This window comes from Dipodomys merriami, unplaced genomic scaffold (assembly GCF_024711535.1).
Source record: "Dipodomys merriami isolate MVZ:Mamm:240054 unplaced genomic scaffold, mDipMer1.0.p SCAF_62, whole genome shotgun sequence".
NCBI classification, from domain to species: Eukaryota; Metazoa; Chordata; class Mammalia; order Rodentia; family Heteromyidae; genus Dipodomys; species Dipodomys merriami.
The window spans coordinates 457903-481649 of NW_027206202.1; the positions used below are offsets into that span (position 1 = coordinate 457903).

Sequence of the window (23747 nt, forward strand, 5' to 3'; positions counted from 1 at the left end):
TTTTACTGGAATAGCATGGGCTGAGTGTACATCAAGTGTTGTTCTGAATGCAAATGCTGCTGATGAAGGCTGACTGATCTCCCCTCCACCCACCGAGAGGAGGCAGAAAAGAGGCCACAAGACCAGGCAGTAGGTGGTCTCCTCTTAGGAGAGGGTCTCTGACTTCACAGAGGCCAGAAGGAAGAAGCCAGGGGAGAGAGAGAGTACTCTCTCTCCCAGTCCAGGTCCAGGAACAGCATGAATAAAGGCTAGGAACTATGAGTGTCATGAAACAGCAAAGGAAATAAAGTAAAAATAAAAGACTCAAGCTGTCTGTCTAGCCTTCAGGCTGCTCTCTTCTCGGGGGTCACTTCCTAGGGACAGCTGGATGCCTGGCAGCTAGCCATGTATAACCTGCCGAAATCCACTCTCCATTGCATCCCTAGCTGCATCCTAGTTGGAATGCTCAGATGTCTCTTTAACCCATGGGGCACTACATGGACCATTTCTCCCCCATCCACAAGCCTCTGTCCAGAAGACTTTCGTAAGCCTTCCTTAAGCTTGCTATGCAGCTAATCACCTCACTGGCCACAGTACTTGACACTTTGGTGATTCTCTGCCACTCTTCAATGGAAGCTTCCAGAAATTCTTTTCTCTAAATATCCAGGGCCTATCACAGGGCTGTCAACAAGTATGCAATCCAGGGATGTTTGTGGAATAAAAGAGTGATGGATGGATGGATGGATGGTTGAGTGAATAGGTAGATGAATGGGAGGATGGATCCATGGGAGGTGAATGGAAGGATGGATGGATAGATAGGGAGATGAGTGGATTCCTCAAGACCGTCTGTGGAATGAACATTCATGTGTTTACTCTCACTTTCAGGATATCTTATCCTATTTATAATGATTGACTCTATTCCTTCCCTCTGCTTTTTTCTCTCCAAAGCCTGTTTCTTTAGTAGCCTCTCAGAGCAACTTAACAAATACAAAAGTACCTGGCATGTAGTAGGTGCTCAGAGATTTGATTCATTTCTCAACCCAGGACGACATTTCCCCTTTTAGAACACTGAATCAGCCTGGAGCTGGTAGCTCATGCCTGTAAGCCTAGCTACTCAGGAGGCTAAGATCAGAGGATTGTGGTTCGAAGCCAGCCAGGGCAGGAAAAATCCATGAGACTCTTGCTCCAATAAACTAGTCAGAAAAAGCTGGAAGTGGTACTATGGCTCAAATGGTAGAGGGTTAGCCTTGAGCACAAACAGGCTCAGGGGCAGCATCCAAGCCCCGTGTTCAAGCCCCTGGAAGGCTCCCTACCCTCCCAAAAAGAGAACACTGAATCAAAGTGGAGAGGTTAAGATTGATTCTGAAACCAGACTTCACATGCGTGAACCTAATCCTCCCAGGCCTTCTATCAGAGCTGTGGACCTTCTTCTTGTTCAGGTGCCTTGATCTGGGATGAGGATGTCACAAACAGAAAAATCACTTTCTGCCCTCCGGTAGCTTCTAGCCCTGCAGAAAAGCCGGACAAATACCCAGCAAGAAGTTCCATGAAGTTTCAGAAAATACTATGCACTTCAGACGGGGGTGGGGGTGGGAGGAGGGGAGGACACTAGCCAGAAGGATCACAGGAGGCTTCCTGGAGGAAGTGGCATGTTTGCAGCAAGGCAGAGGAGTAGAAGCCATGGAGTCCTGGGGAAGCCAAGCATGTCAAGTGGAGGAACGAAAGGTACACAGGACCAAGGGGCAGGAGGCAGGATGGAAGCCTGGAGCTTTCTGGGGGCAGGTTCTGGGTGGCAGAGGTGGTGTTTCTAAAGTCACCCTATTTACAGATTGGATGGGAATTTCTTTCAATACTCAGTGAGGCCCCACTGACCCAACCCTTCCATGTCACTCACCTGTCTTCTGCGCGGGCGTTGGTGCGCATGCGTGCTGGTGGGGCCGGGGAGGGGTGGGGTGGACAGTGGAGAGGGAATGGAGAAGTAACAGCAGCACTGGGAATTGCTCTTCCGCCTTGTTGGAGTGGTTTCAGTCTCTAGGCGCTGAGGAGTCATGGACGGAGGGCTTTAAGGATGAAAGGCTTGACTAAATAAGAAGCTTATAATTGCAGCCAAACCACAGGCTTTCCCTTTGGGAAATGTGGCGTGTGCGCCTGCGCACGCATGCGCGCATGTACTCCTGAGCATGCGTGATGGCCTGTGCACCTAGCGCCTGCATGTGCGCATGCGCACGCGCCTGGCCGCTCCTGTGCGCGTGCGTGCGTGCCTGTGTTGACAGGCGTGGCGGTGCACGGAAGTGAGCAAAGGAGTATGACTTGTGCACGGGAGTGCGCGTTGGGGAAGGACAGAGGATCCCTCTTCCATCTCAGGAAAGCCTGCACGCAGCCTTGCGCTTCCCCGCCCATGCAATTTGACAAGAGAGGGCGGGAATGCCGAGAGGTGACATCTCCCCGCACAGGGCCGGCCTCCCTCCCCTCCGGGGCTAGCCGAGGGGGAGATCTGGATGTTCAGGAACATCAGAACCTTCTCTCTGGTGCACAAGGTCCTCCAGACGTTCTGTTCCCCCCAGGAGAGCCCTCGTCCTCTTGCGGGGTCGCCTTGGTGGCAGCGTCTGCAAGATGCGGAGGCACAGGGAACAGGCCATGCCCACAGGACAATGGCTAATTACCCGGGGGCCTTGGGAAGCAATTTGCTGTGGTTGGAGAAGTGTGTGTGTGTGTGTGTGTGTGTGTGTGTGTGTGTGTGTGTCTCCAGCCCAAGCACATGGCTGAATGACATGTAGGTCAAGGAGGCCTAATTGTACAGAAATGGCTTTGTCTGGGAACTTCTGAACGAAAGCCCATCTCTGCTCCTTGGAAAATGGCAGAGAAAGTGGCTTTGGCCCTGCCCAGCCTGGGTTGAGCAGGCAGAAGGAACACGGGGTGACTTTGGAGGGACTGGCTTCTCTTCTGGCCTTGGGACATGTGCCCCACTCTCATAGAGTGAGTGGAAGCAGCGTAGTCCTGGCTCAGTGGTGCTGGGGGTGGGTGCTGGGTTCAGATCTGTGCAACTGCTCTGGGTTTTTGTTGTTGTTGTTGTTGTTTTTGAAGATTGGCCCACTGAGAGCTTTCTCTCCAAAGTCTCAGCACTGAAAGGCAGTGGGACTTTTAAAAAGCATTACTTTGAGAAGTGATTAGGTCCCCACTGTCCTCTTGAAGGGATTAATGTAAGACTCACAGGAGTAGATGAGTACTTGTGAGAGTGGGTTGTTAAAGAACAGCCTGGCTTTTTCCCAGACTTATATTTTCTATCTCGCAATGTGGCTTTTCTCTTCCTTCTGGGGCAGCATTTTCCATTCCCTCTTTTCTTTACTTTGTTTTTATCCTTGCTGGATGTTGGTGCCATGATGTCTGGACCTCCTAGCCATAGACTGTAAGTCAAGTAAACCTCTTTTCTTTACCCACCATCCAACCTCAGGTGTATTGTCATAGCAATACAAGATGAACTAGACAGCAAGTTGCTGAAGTTTCTGTGCCTCTGTTTCCTCATCTGGAAAATGGAAAGTGAAACAGAGCCTGTATCACAGGATAGGAGCGAGGAATATGTAACTTAACAGCATTAATTTGAGCTACACAAGGAATACCACTGGATACTGAGCTTCTGTTTGGGTCTTCTGTTTCACTCACTACTCTTGCCCACCCTAGATAACCTTGAAATTCCGCCCCCCCCAACAATCCACACTAGCTCTGTCCCCTCAATCTTTGCCTCTGAAGTTCTACATTCCTCTAATCCATTCCTTTCCCACTCTTGTTTGTCCTCCAAAACCTGCACGTCCAGCCACCAACAACGAGAGACTGCTGTCTTTTTCATAAGCCAGTTTTGAGAGAAAAAGTCGACCTCCATTTTATTCTCTGAGCAAAAATACCATTTCCAAGTTAAGACGTTAGACATATTTATGGGAAAATCAACTGCCCCCGACTATTTAAAGAATAAGACCATGAGAATAACTGCAGCAGGAACAGCAGCAGGACGATGATGATGATGATGATGATGATGATGATGATGGTGATGATGGTGATGATGATGATGATGATGATGATGATGATGCCACACAAAGAAATAATAGCTTCCATTTAGCAATCTCTTATTGTAAACACCTTACACTTAATAATTACTGATGCCCTCTGACTTTGAAAGTGGGAATTATTAGACCCTTTTTCTAGAGGACTGGAATTAGAATTAGGCATTAAGACTTGCTTTACATTCACACAGTTAGGAAGTTGAAGTCAGGATTTGAACTCAGCCTCATGCATCTGCCAAGTGTCAGTTGCCTGCTGGCCCACCCCTGATCCAAATACCATCATTGGATTTTCCTATTCAAGGGGGCCCCAGGCCCTTCCCTGTTTGGCCAGCATTTCCCAGAATGAACAGGGCGCTCTCTGGTTGGGCCAGGAAAGGATGGACGTCTTGCTTGGCCACAAGGGCAAGATAAAGAACTGTGAAAGCCTGCTGTGTTGGCAGAACTGTCAAAGGACAGGCTTGGCTGGTGTGGGAACCACAGGGAAATGAGGGAGGAGAATTCAAGGTTCCAGGGTGATAACCTTAATGACATTGCCTTGCACACTCTCAAGGTTGTTGTGGGCCATAGGAGATAATGTACACCTGAGAAGCCGCGTTGCACACTGCAAGAGTGGCCAGCAAATATTAATTATCACACATTATTTCAGAGGTAGCCTGATTGGTATGGGACACAAGATAGCAGACAATGAGAATATCTGCTCATTTCTCTTGAATCCATGCTCAAAAGCATTCGCACATTAAAAAAAAAAACCCTCTTGATTTCATTGCTCACATCTCCCCCCACCATTTTTTCTTCCCCAGATAAGTAGATTATAATAGATTTCAGAAGCTAATAAAAATTCAGCCAGTTTCCTGGTTTTTATTGATTACATAACCAGGGTTAGAGACTTGGCATAATATTTTGTTGCCTGCCCAGAAGACCATGTCCAGCTAATTCTTTACTAAAATACCTCTTATAAGCATTACTGTCTCGTCTCTTTCCTGGGCTGTGCTTGCCACTGGGACTCAGGAGGAAAGGTCCCCTTCAACTTGTTTAGGGCCATACTCTCAGTTCTTTGCATAGTCCCCGGCACTCAGTAGGAACCTGGTGACTATTTTCTTTGCAGCTACATCCGGGTCTAGATATCAGTGTATCACATCTGAATCACTACAGGGGGCATCTCTGCTCTGTCTTGGTTACCCTGTGCTGGTTCAAAAGCTGAATCCCTTTTTGCATTTGGATAAAACACTATAGATAAAACTAGTGTGACCACGACCAAACACTGATGCTGTTAATAAAGAATCTAAATGCACAGGCTCGCCAGTCATCAGATAGAAAAACCAAAGTGAGAGGTGTGGTTAAATTATTTGCGGTAGGTCATATCATTGTAGGCTCAAAAAAAAAAATCAAGACACAGCAAGAAAACTGTTGAGAGGATCACAGCCCTCAGGTATCCAGCATAGAGGGCAGATTAGAAAGTGGGGTGGGAGGAAGATTCCAGAACCACACTTCCAAGTGTCCACAACTGAAGGCTGTGCAGGGACCTGGGGTAGGGACATGACTTTGTTTCTATCTCTGGGCTGGACTTTGTATCCTGGGTCCTTAGGTAGATTGGCTTATGCCCAAAGTCTCACAAAGTTGCTCACATTTCTCTCTTAGAGTTCTAGCATTTACCAGTGGAAAAAATAGCTTCTAGCCCAGTTTGCCAAACATTCGTTGAGACGATGATGGCCAATGACTTCGTTTCTGCCAGTCACACTTCAGCGATCTTGCTCTTCAAACCTCAGCACTGGGTGGTCATGTGGGGGTATGGTGGTAGGAAGATCTCAGTATTTACCTATGGTGCCTGTGACTCATGCCTGTAATCCTAGCTGCTCAGGAGGCTGAGATACAGAGGCTCTTAGTTTGAGGCTAGCATCACTGAAAAGCTCACCAGACTCCCTATCTCCAAAATAACCAGCAAAAATCTAGACAGGAGGCATGGCTCGTGGGGGTCGGGTAGAGTGCCAGCTGAGCAAGCAAACTGAGCAAGTGTGAGGCTCTGAGTTCATATTCCAGTACTGCCTCCACCCCCACACTAATGAAATATTTGATCACTGATTTGGGATATGAGGTTATTCTGAGATTTTTCTCCAGAACAAAGATTGACTTGTGTGATAATATGTTAACCAATATACAATGGATGTTGTAAACAGTATAACTTTTCAATTTACTAGTTTTCTCAATTGGAAAGAGTACATCTTATAAAGCATAGGCAAGATTACTTATTGTTGCTCTAACCCTTGGTAGTCTGCGTCCATGCAAAGGAGATGTTCAGTATATGTGTGTATGACAGAAAATGAACATGCATGATCAGAACAGGCCTTGCTTGGTGGGTCTTAGAAAGGAGGAGAGTGACCAGGGACTGGTGGTTCATGCCTGTAATCTTAGCAACTCAGGAGACTGAGATCTGAGGATCCTGGTTCAAAGCCAGCCCGGGCAGAAGAATCCAGGAAACTTTTATCTCCAAGTAACCGCAAAAAAAGCCAGAGGTAGAGTTGTGAATCAAGTGATCGAGTGCTAACCTTGAGCAAAATAGTTCAGGGACAGTGTCCAGGCCCTGAGTTCAAGCCCCAAGACCAGCATAAGAAAGGAAGAAAGAAAGAAAGGAAGAGAGGGAAGAAGGGAGAAATGGAGGAGTAGGAAGGGAGGGAGGGAGGAAGGAAGCAAGGAAGCTAGGAAGCCCACAGCTCACTACTGGGGTTAATACTCTTCCTTTGTGGACTACAGTATTCCAGGGTTCCTTTTAGCACACCATGCTTAATCTTCACAGCAACAGAGCTAGATCATCTAACCAGCTCACCTGTGCCCGCCTCAGGGGCAGGGACACAGGTTTCTTTCTCTGTGGTAGCTAGCACACAATTCACAAATACACCCTAGCAAGACTCAGAGGTCACTCCACTTTGGAGGTCACTCCTGCAGTCAACAGCTTCATACACATCACAGGACGCGGAGCCCTCACTTTGAGGTCCAAGAACTTAGCTCTAGTATCCAACTCCATTTCGAATAGTAGCTTGGAAAGGCTTCAGTCTCACAATGGATGAGTTCTTGGTCATTTTTCATTGCTTTGTGTTATCAGTCAGCACTATATTAACATTAATGATGATTACTGATGACTCTGTCTAAGCATTAGAAATGGAATCTGGCACATCATACATGGTCAATAAACATCCACTACATGAAATGGATTTAGACTTCTGAGTACTTGGCTGATCTTGAGCCCTTTATGCTGATAAAGATAACCTTGGAAGGATCTGGAAGAGGACAGATTTGTTTGTTTGTTTGTTTTTAAAGGGGAATTGTTTCATCCTAATCTGGTAGTTTAAGAAAAAGAAACAACTCCATTTCTACTTTGTAAGTTAGGTATAGAGAGGAGAGGAAGTTCATATAGACTTGTCCTTGCTTAAAAAATAATTTCAAGTAATTAAGACATCTGCTTGTGGAGAGGGCAGAAGGGGTACCGGGAGAATCCTTAATCACAAAGGAAGACGTAGTCCATGGAAATGCCCACATAGACCAGGCAGGGCTGATGAACCAAGACAGAGGTCAGCAGACTCGGCATTTGTCTTGTCCTGTGCCTGGAATAGCAATGTCAGCTGCAGACCCAGTTGCGAGCACAGAACACAAGCAGTGACCCGCAGGCTCAGTCCACTGCAGCCCTGCAGAGGCCAAATGCCTGGGAAGCAACTTCTCCCTGCAGAGTGCCCCCACCCACACTCAGCCCTGCAGGCACCATTGGGAGGATAAAATGAGGCTAGAGGGAGCAATATGCTCCGTAGACATGAAATAGGCAGCAAATGGTACATGATGATGGTGATGGTGATGATGATGATGATGATGATGATGATTATGGTCATGATGTTTTACATCACTTTAAGGAAAGTATGGAGATTACATGTATAAGATTGAGAAGACAGTCATCCATCCATCCACCTATCTACTCACTTGTCCACCCATCCATCAATCCATCCATCATCCATCCACATGGCCATCCAACTATTCACCCAGTTGTCCATCTATCCATCCACCTGTCCATCCATCCATCCATGTATTTATTCATCATCTATCTATCCATCCATCTGCCCATCTACCCAGTTGTCTATCCATCCATCCATCCATCCACCTATCCATTCATCCACTCATCCACCCATTCAGCTACTTAACAAGCTCCTTATCAAGTACCCAGGCCCACCAGAGGGCATTGGACTCAAAGAGATTTCACCTCCATGTTGACTCTCAAGGGTTTATAGACTAATTCAAGTCTTTTTGACGTTTACCAGGCAGAGAATTACATCCTTCTTTTGAGTCCCCACAGGATTTTAAGTACCTCACCCCTCCGCACCCTTGATTCTGTTAGCAAACACATTCTATAGCATTGTAACTATTTATCTATGATTATTAATCTTGGTCTTTGCCTCCAATGTGATTTCCTCATCACCCTTAATACAAACTGGAATCTGGTTCTAAATAATGGATCCTTATGAGCACAAGTGGGGGTCTAATAGGAAGTTCTTTCAGGGTTTAAAAGAAAAGGAAACTTCTATTTATTATGTACCTACTGCATGCGGGATGCTTTATCTCACACACTCCCTTTCATCAGGTGAGCACTCAGCCTTGTTTTATGCACAGGGTGCAGGGTTTAGAGACATTAGTTGTGCACAGCTCTGAAGTCCAGAAAGTCAACGTTACGACTCCCTTCTTATAGGAAAGATTGTTTAGAAGGGCTGGAAAGCAGAGATAAGGCTCAAACAGATCTCTCTCTCTCTCTCTCTCTCTCTCTCTCTCTCTCTCTCTCTCTCTCTCTCTCTCTCTCTCTCTCTCTCTGTGTGTGTGTGTGTGTGTGTGTGTGTGTGTCTGTAGGGGTGTGTGTCTATTGTACAAAGACAAATTCAAAGCCATCATCAAAACAGTCATTTCAAATTCCTACCAGGGCAGGGCAGTGAGGCTACATGATGGGGTAAAACAGGCTGGGCACAAGAAAACTCTCTGTGCATGGAGCCATCAGGTGAGGTGAGGCATCCAGAGGAAGGAGAGGGTAATCAGGTTCCTGATGACAGTTGAGCAAGATCCAGTTTCCAGACGTTAAGATGTGCTGCGCTATGCACAACGTGGGTTTTATGTTGGTCTCTGAATGTTACTTAATTGGAAAGTAATGTCTTAGAGAGAACCCTTAAATGGAGCCTTTGGGGTGTCCTTGCAGGAAGAGGCACGGGGTGGCCCAGAAGGTGATAACCAGCATCTATCCATCTGACCATCATTTTGAGGGAAGTGTTTAGTGCTTATTTAAAGCACTAAGCACAAGTCTTACTGTCTCCCAGTGCCATCTTCCTCTGCCCAGGTCAATGCTGAGAAGATCTGAGAAGCACCCAGCTTGCTTGCTTGCTTGCTTGCTTGCTTTCTTGCTTGCTTGCTTGCTTGCTTGTTTGCTTGCTTGCTTGCTTGCTTGCTTGCTTGCTTGCTTCCTTCCTTCCTTCCTTCCTTCTTTCCTTCCTTCCTTCCTCTCTAAGCCATCTCTGCCCATTTCCCAGATACCCTTGGAGTCTGCAGCTCCATCTCTCTTGCCGCTGGATTCTGTATCATCACAGACGAATGCTTCCATCATGGTGACAGTGCCCCTCTGCCACACTGGGTCCCGTCCATTTGTCACTGACAGTGCTGAAGGTGACCTTTCTCATCTCGTTGCCTCTGTCGGATGGCAGCCCAGCCCAGCTCTTGTTCTCTCTTCTGGTTACATTGTTCTTTCCATCACACAGTTGGATCTTGAGCAGGACTTACTGCCACAGCCAAGATGCCAGCTTTGTTGTGCTACGGTGTTTCTCCACTACCCCTGCCTTCACCCCAAGAGCCAGGCACAGGACATCCTTGGGGTCGAAGGGCATCATGAGCTTGCTCGCTTCTCTCAGTGGTCTCTGTCTTACCTGGGAGACTACAAATGATAGTAGATGAGGCTGGAATAGGACATGAGAGGCTGGTCTTGAACTTGACCCCTGATCCTCATTCCTGCTGTGAGTTAGGTGCTAGGCTGTGCACCTGACTGGCTGATTTCTCCTCTCAGTGCCCCGAAGTCCCTCTTTCTTGAACTCAGGGCTTGGATGCTGTCCCTGAGCATCTTTTCTACCACATTTTGCTTTTTTCTGAGTCATGTATTAGAGGTAAGAGTCCCACAGCCTTTCCTGCCTAGGCTGGCTTCCAACCTCGATCCTCAGAGCTCAGCCTCCTGAGTAGCTGGGGTTAAAGGTGTGAGCCACTGGCACCCAGCCAGGCTCCCCATTTTTCATTCTCTTATCCTCACCATCTACCTGGCTTTCATAGAAGCAGCAGAACTCATTGGATCATGCCTCTTGCTTCAGAGCCTTCTGTGTCCCCCTGCAACACTGGACAATGACATACCAAGTTTGTGGCATGGCCTTACGGCTCTCCTAATATAGTGTATGCATGCCTCCTCCCCTTACCTGACCTGGGCCACTCTCAGGCTCAGAGTGGTTCGGCCTTCCATGCTTGCTGGGCCTTACATCTGGGCTGCCATCCTTTTCTGTTCCCTTGGGCTGGCAGCTCTTCCCCTTGTGCTGTCCTGGCTGTCTCCTGCCCTTAGACAAGTCTCAATCACCTCCCACCCCCTCCTTGGAGAGTGGTTCCCCAACATCCTGTCTAATGCAGTCCCGGGTCATCCTCTCCCATGTTCCGATCTCTACATACACACATCAGCATCTCAAGCTTGTATGTCAGTTACCTGCTGGCTGCGGGTCACTGGGGGACCTCCCAGAATTCCTTGCTTTCCTGGCCTAGAAGCAAGCCTGGCATGGCATGGGTACTAACCAGGGCCTCTGTTCCTATGTGTATAATACAACTCACACTGTCACCTCTATTCTCAGGTGAGCCGATGGAGGCTTAAAAATGAAGCAAAGTCTCAGTGCTGGACTTGAACCCATGTCTCCTTGATTCTGAAACCCAGTGTTAGTTCCCCATTACTTTTCCCCAGGAGAGGGGTCATCTGGAAGGCTCCTGGGTACACAGGGTGAACAAAACACAGGCATACATTCCATGAGGGTCAGGCGTGTGGGACCTGGGACTTGTTTAAGGAAACTCCTAGCTCTGACGGGCCCACTAGAACTTTCTCTGAGCTCTGTTGCACTCTACCACACTTCAGGAAAGCTATCGCTTTTCTTCTCAGAGGCAGAAGATGGTTCTGTGAAGCTGAACCATGGTAGGAAGGGCAGAAATGCTAAAAGCAAAGGGCTGTGGCCAGAATAGAACCGTGGCCCGTGCCACACATTGAGTGGTGGTGGTGTGTTTGTGTGTGTACGCAATGCTTGTCTCTGTGTGTCTTGGTGTGTGTGCTGTTTGTCTGTGTGTGGTGTGTACATGTGTGCATGCTTACACCTGGTGAACACATATGGTGCGTGTACACTCTGTGTGTGTGTGTGCTTGTATGTCTGGCTAGAGTCGCTAATTACAGCCATGTGGCCGATGGCTGGCTTTACACATGGATGAAATGATAAGAAATGTCGGTGGCAAGAAAGCAATCCCCCTAGCTCCGCCAGCTGCCAAGGCTTCTGGCAGATGAGGGGAAATAAAAGAAGTCACTGGCAGCACAGAAGTGTTCACACTGGAAAATGTGTTGTCCTAATTCAGCGCCAATTTTCCCGGCCTGTGTAATGTGCGGCCTGCCTGTGTCACGCAGCGTGCATTCCCGCCAGGGCTCCCGGGCCATAGTGTCACTCTGGCCCCTCCGGCCTTCTTTCTGTGCCTTTCTCTCCCTTCCACTGAGGGTTGTAGTGCAGACACTTGGCTCTTTGACTTCCTCCACCCTTCCCTCCTCCTCCTCCTTCGTATCCCAGGTGCTCCTTCCCATGGGGAGCTTCCCTAGGCCTCTCAAGGTTAAGGTTAAGTTCCCTGGTGAAAATGCTCATAGCACTCACCTCCACACCCCCCCCCCCCCCAGCCAGTCCTGGAGTTTGAACTCAAGGAGGGCCTGGACACTGTCCTTGAGCTTGGTTCAATGCTACTGCTCTACTACTTGAACTACAGCTCCATTTCCAGCTTTTTTGATAGTTAATTGGAGATCAGAGTCTCACAGGTTTTCCTGCCCAGACTGGCTTTGAACTGCGATCCTCAGATCTTACCCCCGTCCTCTCATCTTGATTGATGTAGAAATGAACTTTTGTGTTAGATTGGGTTTCAGTGTGTGTGTGTGTGTGTGTGTGTGTGTGTGTGTGTGTGTGTGTGTGTGTAAGAGAGACGGAGACACAAAGAAAGACAGGTGTAAATTCCACACAGTAGAGAATGGTGTTTTTTTTTTTTTTTTGGCTCACCTTGTGCTAGCTCAGTGTCTGGTAGTAGTGAGATATCTAGCTTTTTTCTCTCTGTACTAAATCTTTAAAATCTGGTGTGGAGGAGTCCATACCTCCAGCAACTTCTGTCTTTGGATGCTAAGTTTTCCTTGACTCCTACTTAGATGTTAGGAAAGGTGTAGTTGAAAGAGAAGATCCATGGTTCCAGGTTGTTCCAAGGACTTGTTTGATGGAATCAGGAGGATTAAGAAAACTGGAGCCACGCCTGTAATCCTAGCTACTCAGGAGGCTGAGATCTGAGAATCGAGGTTCAAAGCCAGCCCAGGCAGGAAAGACCGTGAGACTCCTATCTCCAATAAACCACTAGAAAACCGGAAGTGGCGCTGTAGCTCAAGTGGTAGAGTGCTTGCCTTGAGCTGAAGAGCTGAGGGACAGCGCCCAAGCCCAGAGTTCAAGCCTCATGACCAACAAAAAAAAAAAAAAAAAAGAAAGAAAACTGGAAAGGATCCCAGCACTGGTGGCTCGTGCCTGTCATCCTAGCCACTCAGGAGGCTGAGATCTGAGGATCACGATTTGAAGCCAGCTCCAGGCAGGAAAGTCTCGGTAAGACTCTCATCTCCATTTAACCACCAAAAACCAGGCAGTGGAGCTGTGGCTTAAGTAGCAGAGTGCCCACCTTGAGTGAAAAAGCTCAGGGTCAATACTCAAGCCCTGAATTTAAACCCCAGTGTTGGGAAAAAGTAAAATACTGGAAAGGGATTCATGCTGCAGACTTGTGACCCCTAAAAGCAAATGGATACCGATAAAAGCAACCCCCAAATGAAAGTGACCACTCTGAGCTTTGCCACCACCTCTGCCTGCCCCAGTTCTCCTCTCCCACCCTGCTTTCCTCTCAGAGGCCACTTAGCAGTTCGATTCTTTTGCCAACTAGAGTTAAGACAAGGAAGTTTGGCCTAAGAATCTGCATTCCTCAATCTGTATCTTTGAGAAAGGTCTCAGATCCTCCATTGTAACATGAGGAATGTTACAATGGGCTCATCAAAAAGTGAAAATTAGCTGGACATCAGTGGTCCACGCCTGTCATCCTAGCTACTCAGAAGGCTGAGATCTGAGGATTGAGGCTTAAAGCCAGGCAGGGCAGGAAAGTTCCTGAGATTCTCATCTCCAATTAACCACCAAAAAATCTCCTAGAAAGTAGAGTCACCTGGCTCAAGTGGTAGAGTGCTACCCTTGAGCAAAAGAAGCTCAGGGACAGTGTCCAGGCCCTGAGTTCGAGCCCCAGGACCAGCACACATTAAAAAAAAAAAACACTCAAAATCAGACTAATGAACAACCTTTCAGCAGCCATAGAGGGCCAAGCATGGTACTCTGGATGGCCTCTGTTCCACCTCACTGTAAACCCTGTGGGAAAGTTATCCACCTTTCCACTCGCAGAGCACCGAGGCTTAGGGAGGGGAAAGCGTCTTGCTAGGCCAAGAGCCTGAGATCTGGGGAACCATCCTAATGCACCCCACTGACAGGCCCCTGTTCCTACTGGCAAACCCAGGGCTCTTCTGTTTCCCCTCGAGGGTGCATTGGTCAACAAGTAGTTGGTCATCTTTCTTCTTGGCGCTTTTTCTTTCACTTGGTGCCAAATCCCTGGTCTGTGATGTTGGCAGGCTTTGCCTGGTTAGACTTAGCTGTCTGGGTCTTTGCCCCTGGGTTATTCCCCATCCCAGAGTCTTGTTTTAGTCCTCCAGTGTCTAGCCTCCAGCTTTATTGCTGTTTCCTGGCCCGTTCTCCAGCCTGAAGGCTGGGGCTGGACAGCCTGATGGGCCAAACATAGCCTGTGGATATGTTTTCTTTGGCTCGCAAAGTGCTGGCTCACCAGGTGAGTTGTGTGTGTGTGTGTGTGTGTGTGTGTGTGTGTGTGTGTGTGTGTGTGTGTGTGTGTGTGTTTTCTATATTAGTTGCCAACACTGAAAAGCATTGGGTGCTTCACATATTATCCTGGATTTTGAGATTTTTGAACAAATTGGTCAACATGGAACTATTGGCCAAGCATTGGCCTTTTCTGCTAGCCCCGCCCAGCCTGGGTGTGATTCGTCAGCAATCAATGAGTGCTCTGTCATCTCCTAGCTGTGTGGCCTTGGGTATATGCCTCAAAGTTTGGAGGCATGAGAATTAAATGAGCTCACAAATGAAAAGTGCTAAAAAAAAAAAAAATCCAGCATATAGTAATAGAAGTGATTAAAAGGGGACAGAAGGTTTGATTTTTCTCTGTGTGCATGCATGTATGTGTGTGTGTGTGTGTGTGTGTGTGTGTGTGTGTGTGTGAGAGAGAGAGAGAGAGAGAGAGAGAGAGAGAGAGAGAGAGAGAGAGAGAGAGAGAGAGAGAGAGAAGAGAGAGAGAGAGAGAACAACTGAAAAATCAGTTTGATTCTTTGGGCGAGTAAAATGTTTCTCTTTCTCTCTTTCTTTGCTGGCGTTGGGGTTTAAACTCATACCCTCCTGCTCACTCAGCTTCCTTGCTCAGCTGGCACTCTACCACTTGACTCATGCTGCCAACCTTGCTGGCTTTTTGTTGGTTATTTTGGAGATGGACTCTCATGGACATTTCTACCTGGGCTGGCCTCAAACCAGTCTCTTGATCTCCGCCTCCTGAGTAGCTAGGGTCACAGGTGTGAGCCACTGGCACCTGGCTTAGGTACAGCATTTTTTTAAACTAGGTATCTTTGATCATCCCCTCCTACTTAGCCAGGGCATGCAATTTCCTTTCCAGTTTAAGTAAAATCATGCATTCATTGAGAAGACCTAAGCGGTCAGTGCTGGGTGGCTCTGGGGCTTTACAGAGCCCGGCCCAAGGACATGTTAGACAATAACACAAAGCGAGTTATCATTTGTGGGGATGCCACCATGTGTGAGAGGCTCAGTGGAGCCTTGGTGTGTTTCAGCAATAATCACCACAGCAACATGCAAGGCACAGAAGGTTAATGACATCGTTGAACTTGACGCATGCGCCAGGATGGTAGCAAGCATTTCTATATAGCTTCATTTAACTCCACCTCCACCCCTTCACTCCCCAGCACAACCACCTTGAGGCAGCCACTAACATTATGTTATTTCATGGCTGAGAAGCTGAGGCTACAGAGGATGAGACATGGGCCTAGATGAGCAGGTAGGGAGTCGAGATTCAAACTCAGGTTGCCTGACATCAGAAAGTACTAGATTCCCTGCTCAACATACAAGTCCACCTTACTGCAGATGGAAAAGTGGAGCGCAGAAAGGTGGGATGTTATATCCAACGTCACACAGCAAACAAAGCTAACATCATACAGGATTCCAGCCAATATCCAGTCCCAACGCGACGCACTTACACTCAGAGTCACAAAGCAGAACTCACGTGATCATTATAGAGCCTGCAAAATGATTACAAAATGGTTGTTCCCGGCCCAAGGCCAGCCCAAGCAGCCTCCAACAGTCTGCATTGCAGGCAAAGACCATGTTTCTGCCCACTACAGAACAGGCAAGAGCCTGGCTTTGATGAACCCATCGAGAATGGAAAATCTGCCCAGCACAAGTGGCTCACGCCTGTTATCTTAGCCACTCAGAAGGCTGAGATCTCAGAATTGTAGATCAAAGCCAGGCCAAGCAGGAAAGTCTATGAGATTCTTAGCTCAAATTAACTACCAAAATGTGGAAAGTAGAGGTGTGGTTCAAGTGGTAGAGCATCAGCCTCGAGCTAAAGGACAGTGACCCAGGCCCTGAGTACAAGCCCCAGGTCTGATACAAAAAGGGAAACAAAAAGAGTGACTAATCCTGGTTGGGCATGGTGACACACCACCTGTGTGTTCTAGTTGCTTAGAATTGTAGCGATTGGGAAGATAGAGGGTGAAGGCTAGTCGTGGCCAAAAGTTAACCAGATACCTCTCAACAAATTAGCAGCAGGGTCTGGTGGTATACACCTATCATTCCAGTGAAGATGGGAAGTGCAGAGAGGAGAAACATGGTCTGAGGCTGGTCTTGGGCTAAAATTTAAGATTCTATTAGAAAATTAGATAAAATAAAAAAAAATGGGTTGGGAATATGGCTGTAGTGGGACAGCACCTGCCTAATAAGCTTAAGACCCTATTGAATAGACTCATGATTAATATGGAAACACCGATTTTGGAAATTAAACCCCACAAACATCCAAGGCCATCCAGTGAGTTATTGCCAGGGCCAGCCTGTAGCCCAGGATACCTACTGTGGTTTTCTTTGTCCAGCTGTGGTCATGTGGGCCTCGGGATGGGCTGGAAGGTGACTGAGGTCAATCATGTGAACCATGGAGGGATTGTTAAGAATCAGAGTGTACATTTGGAAGCCGGTGGCCATCAAATAAAGTTTGAGGCAAATACACAGTGGAATGCTATGTAGTTGGATACAAGAATGAGAGAGCACACACACATATATAATATTATATAATTATTCATATTCTATTCTATGTACATACACATATGGACAAGTCCTACATTAAGTGAAAAAAGGCAAATGTAGACCAGCATGTACAATGCACTCATTCTGGGAAGAATTTGACAAAGGAGTTGATATTCTCAATTCTTGTTTGCCTGGATATGCAACAAAATGCTCCAATATAAGAAACAAAGACACAAGGAGCCCTGGTCTTGACCTGTGTGGTGATGGGTTTGAGAACTGGTAGCCTGGGAAACTGATGGCAGGGAGACTTGGCAGTGGGATGCATTTCCTGTCTTTAGAGATTTGAACTCTGTGACTGTCATTGTCTAATGCCAAACTCCAAACAAAACAAACCAAACACCTCTCTCTCAGCTCGGGAAACTGCTGCCTCCTGGTGGGTAGCGGGTTTGTGTGCCTGCTGTAAGTTCTGGTTTTATATGGGAGCTTGGAAATTTGTCTTATTAAAACCCTTCCTTCCTTCCTCCCTCCCTCCCTCCCTCCCTCCCTCCCTCCCTCCCTCCCTTCCTTCCTTCCTTCCTTCCTTCCTTCCTTCCTTCCTTCCTTCCTTTCTTCCTTCCTGTGTATGTGCCACACTAGGGCTTGAGCTCAGGGTTTCCCCCTTTCTTTTAGCTTTATTCCCCCCTCAGGGCTAGCATTCAACCATGTGAGCCACATCTCCCCCTTCCAGCTTTTTGCTGGTTCATTGGAGATAAGAGTCTCACAGACTCTGGCTTTGAACCCTAATCCTCAGATCTCAATGTCCTGAGTAGCAAGGATTATAGGCATGAGCCACCAGTGCCCAGTAACAAGTTGGATTTCTATATTAGTGGTATCAGGGTTTGAAGAGCAATACCACCGAGTGGTAGGCAAGCAGTGCACCCTAGAGCCACACCCTAAGTTATTTTTCAGATAAAGTCATGTACTTTTTGTTCCGGCCAATTTCAGACTGCCATCCTCCTATCTATGCCTCTTGCCTACTGCGAGTACAGATAGGTACTACCAAGCTTGGCTTGTCTCTTGAGATGGAATCTTGCTAACTTTTGGCTTGTGGCTGTTCTCAAAAACTATGATCCCCCAGATTTCCTCCTCCTAAGTTTCTGGTATTATAAGTGTTAGCCATTGTGCCAGGCCACAAGTTGGAATGTTTTCCCTAATTTTTAAATGATGAAAACCAACTTACAGAGAGCTTATTATGTGTGCCAGGCAGCGTAAGCCACTTAACTCAATCTTCAGAAAGCATGGGCTGTTACCATCACCCTACCCCGTCTCTACCACTGGGGAAACAGAGGCACAGAGAGATTAAATTCACGTGGGTATGGTTATACCATTTGTGAGCAACAAAGCCAGGACTCGGATGCTCGCACATCTAGCTCCTGAGTTTGTAGTCTTGGCCTGCTTATTACAACTGCTCTCATCAAAGATGTTCATGGGTTAAAATAAAATGTCATAATTGCAGAACTCATCCCTGCCAGTGTTCAATGTCTGGTTAATAACCACTGTATCTAGCCTGTGCCAGGCACACACATTACCTGCCAGGCTATAAACTATTTATCTCCCTTCCTCTCCTCACAGCCCTCAAAGGCATCAGAGGACACAAGTCTTGTCAGTGGGGCGATGTGCAGTTTCAAACTGTCATCTCCTTCCTTATTTGGTCTTCCTCAATATCGGTGGCACCTTTCACCAGCAAAATTAAACAGCAACAACAACGATCACTCCAGTCTCAGTTTAATTAGGTGCCCTTCCTTATCAGGTCGGTTTACCTATCTCCTTATCAGGTTGGTTTACCTATCGTCCAGTTTGTTCTCTTTCCCTGGGCGCTCAAGTTCAAGTTCATCTTTTCTGCAATGCCTTTCCTTTCACACTGTCTGCTCTATGCTCAGCCAGCTCTGATGACTTGTTTGATGTGTCTTCAGATGGGAGAAGCATCTTGCATATAAAGAAGAAAGAGGGCCTGTTACCGATGGCTCCCGCCTGTAATCCTCCCTACTCAAGAGACTGAGATTAGAGGAACTCTGTCCAAAGCCAGCCCAGGGCTGCATCTCCAATTAACCAGCAAAAAGCTGGCAGGAGGTATGGTTCCAATGGCAGAGTGCCAGCCATGAGCAAAAAGGCCAAGTGAGCCCACGACCTGGTACCTGACCAATAAATTAATTAATTTAAAAAGGGAGCAAGAGGTCACTGACAGAGCCCTTGCCTGGCATGTGTACAAGTCCCTGGATTTGATCTGCAGCATTGAAAAAAAAAGATTACTTAAAAGGGGGGAAAGAGAAGAAAGAGATGGCATTTGGGAGGATCCTGGCATCACTGGGCTCTACTAAGCACAGATATCAAGGGAACACGACTAGTTAAAATAACGTCTTGCCAGGCACTGATAACTCATGCCTGTAATACTAGCTACTCAGGAGGCTGAGAGCTGAGGATCATGGTTTGAAGCCAGCCATGGCAGAAAAGTCCATGAGACTCTTAGTTCCAATAAACTCCCCCCAAAAGTCAGAAGTGGAGCTATATAGCTCAAGTACGGAAGTCCTAGCCTTGAACAAAAAAAGCTCAGAAACAGCGCCCAGACTCTGAGTTCAAGTCTCAGGACCAGCACAAAACCAAAACCAAAACCAAAAAACCCCTCCATCTTCTTGATGAAAATGAACAAAGCAGTCAGATTTGTTTCCTACATGTCTGTGGGATGATAGAGCAGCTCTCTGAATCCCAGTTTTCTCATCTGGAAAATGGGTTACAGGGGTAGAGTTGAGATGAAGTTACACAGAATAGGTTGGGGGGAAAAGCCTGATGTGCAGAAACTGAATAGATTTTTTTTTTTTAGACCAAGTACCTAGGCTGAATATTTTTTGAAGTCTTATTGTGTTGCTGAGGTTGACCTCAAACTACTAGGCTAAAGCAATTCTCTTCCCTCAGCCTCTTGAGTAGCTGGGACTACAGACATGTACCACCCTACTGGGCTTGACTTTTTTTTTTCCTAGTCCTGGGGCTTGAACTCAGGGCCTGAGTATTGTCCCTAAGCTTCTTTTTGCTCAAGGCTAGCACTCTACCATTTGAGCCACAGTGACACTTCTGGCTTTTTCTATTTATGTGGAACTAAGGAATTGAATCCGGGGCTTCGTGAATGCTAGGCAAGCACTCTACCACTGAGCCACATTCCCAGCCACCACCCCCCCCCCCGCCATTTTTTAAACATAGATTCTTTTATTTAATAGATTCTACCTGTGTGGGTTAATTAGCAACCTCTGTTAACCCATTTTACTGATGGGGAAAACTAGAACGAAAGAGGTTTTTGACCATTCCTAAGGCGCAGAGCCCTGTCCACATTTCATACTAGAATTCCTTGGATTTCACTCCAGGCCAGTCATATTACTGCATGGGGGCCGTTTCTTGAAACAGGAGATTGGACAATTTGGTTTTTCTCAAGCTTTTCCTCCCCCCATAGAGTCTGTAAGACATTCATCCTCCTTCCCCCCCAATACAGATACCTTGGCACAAACAACCCCTTCGTATCCACCCTGCATTCTCCACCCACATCTCCAACACTACCAGAGAGTTTGGAAAACCGAGGGTGAGCTCACTACTAGGAAGAGGACTCCATTAAAATCTCAGTTTTCAACAATATCATCAAGGCCTGTGGTCGGTCCCTTACTTCGCACCTGTCAGTGGAGGGAGCCGGGCAGAGATGACGGCAGTGTACTTCCAAGAAGAATGCAACACACCCAGCAGACTGCTCATCTCTGGGCCCCTCCTTTCTACTCTCAGGGTGCCCATTTTACAGATGTGGAAACTGAGAGCCAGAGCCATGAAAGACCCACTGCTTGATCCTGACAAAGCCTGAATTCCTATCTGTTTGACCAGTCTCTGTCTCCCTTGATGGCTTGATCAATAAGGACTTCAGGATTTTTGTCTTTGAACCAACCTTGGGGACTCTTCAGAGAACCACCTGCCAACTCCCTTAGGATGCTCAGTCCTGCTGTTGCATATCATATCCCAGCCCCCCACCGGGCAGTACCTCAAACTCCGGGCCCATCCCTGAGGCAACTCCCCACATCCCTTAGCACATGACATGCAGTAGGTGGTCCAGATGACCACTTTGAATGCCTGAACACATCAACACCATCTAGATCCCAACCCCAGCTCTTCCTTCTTGTAAATCTGCAAGCCCCTGAATAAACCTATGCCTAGCACAGAGCCTGGCGCACAGTAGGTGCGTAGCTGGCGTGAGTTAGGCTGTGAGTGTTCGAAGCACCTTGACCTCTGCCTTGAGGGTCTTGAGGGTCTGTGCCTCTCCTCCTCCTCTTCTTCCTCCTCCTCTTCCTCCTCCTCCTCCTCCTCCTCCTCCTCCTCCTCCTCCTCCTCCTCCTCCTCCTCCTCCTCCTCCTCCTCCTCCTCCTCCTCCTCCTCCTCCTGTCCCTGCTTTGGACTCTTGAAGGTCAGCCTCCTGACTGTCTTCTGGCTCTGTTGCTTTGCAGAAGAGCCCAGGAAGGTGAGGGAGGTAGGAAGTGGAGATGAGTGGAGGAGGGGTGCTGTTCAGAGCCCCTCGGAGGGCCAGGGGGGGGGCGGGGAGGAGGAGGAGGGCTTCTCCAGTATAGCACACATCACCAATTCCTGACCCTTTCAAAAACTCACAAAAACTCATCTCCCTAAAGAGCCAGAGGAGGGGAGGTTGTGTCCCCGGATGGAAATCGAGTCCCAGCTCTTGGGAATTCCAGGACTGTGCTACGATCCTATCCCCACGGGGTCACACTGGAGGCCAGGGCCCTGCAGGGCAGGCAAGGCAGCATTTAGGAATGAAAGCCTCAGCCCTGGCAGGGGCAGGTGTGTGTTTGTGTGTGTGTGTGTGTGTGTGTGTGTGTGTGTTAGGGGCGAGGCTCCTAGACTAGGTAATTTGTCTTGTATCCGCCAAATTTGGGAGGGGGTCTGACTTAAACAACTCCTGGCGGGGCCTTGCTGCTGCCCAGCTCGATGCTTTGGGGAGTGAATCTCAGCAAGACAGTGGGAAAGATAACTCTCAACTCGCCCTGATCTCAGGATGGATGGGTTCTCAGACTAGAGATGGGCAGGGGAAGGCTACATTAGATCTCTGTCTCTGTCTCTGTCTCCCGCCCCCCCCCCCCCCACTCCAAGTCATCTCCAGGAATCTTTCTGCTAAAGAAGCTGTGGAAGAAAGGGGCATAGCAGTCTAAAGTGTGAGGGGAGGATTGTCTCCCCTCTCCCCCCCCCCTTCTCCACCCCTCCCCCAGCAGCTCAGCTCTCTTCAGGAATTCAGCCCAAGTCTCGGCCACAGTTGGGAGAGGACATTAAGATGTGAGGCCAGCCAGACACCTGCCAGGGCTGCGAGGTGCAGAAGAAAGCAGCAGCGAGACCCCAGGGGGGAGGTGGGGGGAGGAGACGGTGACCCCCCCCCCGAGGTGGCAGCCCGGTGTCCTTCCGCACCCTTGCCCTCCCCGACTAGCTCAGGGTGGGCAGTGGGGGTGCCTGGCAGCACCCATCGTTAGACACCCCAGCTTCATCTCCACTCAGGCGGGGATGGGCCAGGGTGGCAGAGGCGTCCCCAGACACTGCATGGGGCAAGGGGAAAAGTCACCCCAGAACCCACAGCCAAATCGCCCCCAGCCTTCCCCCGGGCCCTCCCCTCAGGGCGCGACCCCTCCAGACCAATGAAATCCACGCAAGCTTGCGCGAAGGCACACACAGGTGCGCACACAGGTGCACACGCACACGTGCACACACACACACACGTGTACACGCACATACACGACTTCTCTTCCCCTTTATCTGGAAATCTCCACAGTTGCATTGAGACTTAAACTTTTTTTTTTTTTAAAGAAGAGGGGCTCTCGGGGCACGCGAGGGGCGCACGGGGATTCTGCCCAGGGTCTCCCCGCTCTCGGGGCTCGGATCCCCACCCTTCCCTCCCGCCTGCTTCTCACCTGGTAAACCGAGGCACAGCAAGAGGCTGTAGTAGATGACCGGCACGAAGCCCAAGCCGCAGGAGGAGCCGGGGGACCCGGACGGCGAGCTGTTGGCTGCGAGGTGGGCGTGCGTGTGCTCCATGGGCGCTGCGCCCCTCGGTCCCCGCGCCCCTCGGTCCTCTCCGGGCCGGGGGCTCGGAGGTGGCGGCGGCGGCGGTGGCACGGCAGCCGGGGAGAGCCGCAACCTCTCCCCCCCCAAAAGGACTTGGCTTTGGTCCCCTCTGCACCCCCGCACCCGCCGGCCTGGAGTCGGGGACTCGGGCACCGGAGCCGGTGTGTGCACCTCCCACCTCCCGCCCCAGAGCCGGGGGGCCGGGACGCTGCACCTCTCAGCCAATCAGCGGCAGCCTGGATGCGGGGAGGCGGGGGGGGGGGGGGGAAGGCGAGGTGCGTGTGGAGGGGGGCGCGGAGCCGGTGGACGGTGCCGGGAAGGAGGGGGGTCCCAGCGGCCTTGCTCGGCTCCACTTCCAAGGAAGAAGATGGAATTGGCCCCGGGAACCCCCTCGGAGGAAGACTGGGGCGCCGACGCCCACGTGACCCCCCCCCTTGTGCCACCCCGCGGGAAGGGGCGTGGTGAGGTGGGGCTGGCACCGCTGCCCGCCGGCCTCAGTTTGCCCTTTTGCTCCACTCTCCTCCTGGAGCTCTCATGCCTCGAATCCAGCTTCTGGATGGAACATTGGACACCCAGGGCGGGAGGGAGGGGTCCGGCGGGGACGCGGGGTGGGGGTTGGGGGGCAAGGGGGTCGTCAGCGAGGCAGGGCGCGTGCATCTGTCTCTGCGAGTGTGTGCACGCGCGTGCGTGTGTGCATGCGTGTGTGGGTACGCGCGCGCGCGCGTGGATTCCGGGGTGCGCCTGGAGGGTCCGCAGGCCGCCGCCGCACGCGCGCGCGGCTCTTCAGCCTCGGATGGGGATGCGGCAGCCTCGCGCGCACACAAAGGCGCACAATGCCCGGCGGTGCCGGGGCCCGCGCACACTTCCCCACGCCCGCGACGCCCTC

At 49.3% G+C, this 23747-nt stretch overlaps 1 protein-coding gene across 1 annotated transcript in view; it reads right to left on the bottom strand.

The window, feature by feature from the left end:
* Nucleotides 1–22831, bottom strand: part of LOC138814880 (probable G-protein coupled receptor 139) — a 36764-nt gene extending 13933 nt beyond the window's left edge. Inside the window, exon 1 of the mRNA XM_070003971.1 lies at nucleotides 22708–22831. Coding sequence (XP_069860072.1) covers nucleotides 22708–22831 — 124 coding nt within the window. The remainder of the gene's footprint in view (nucleotides 1–22707) is intronic.
* Nucleotides 22832–23747: the final 916 nt, after the last annotated feature.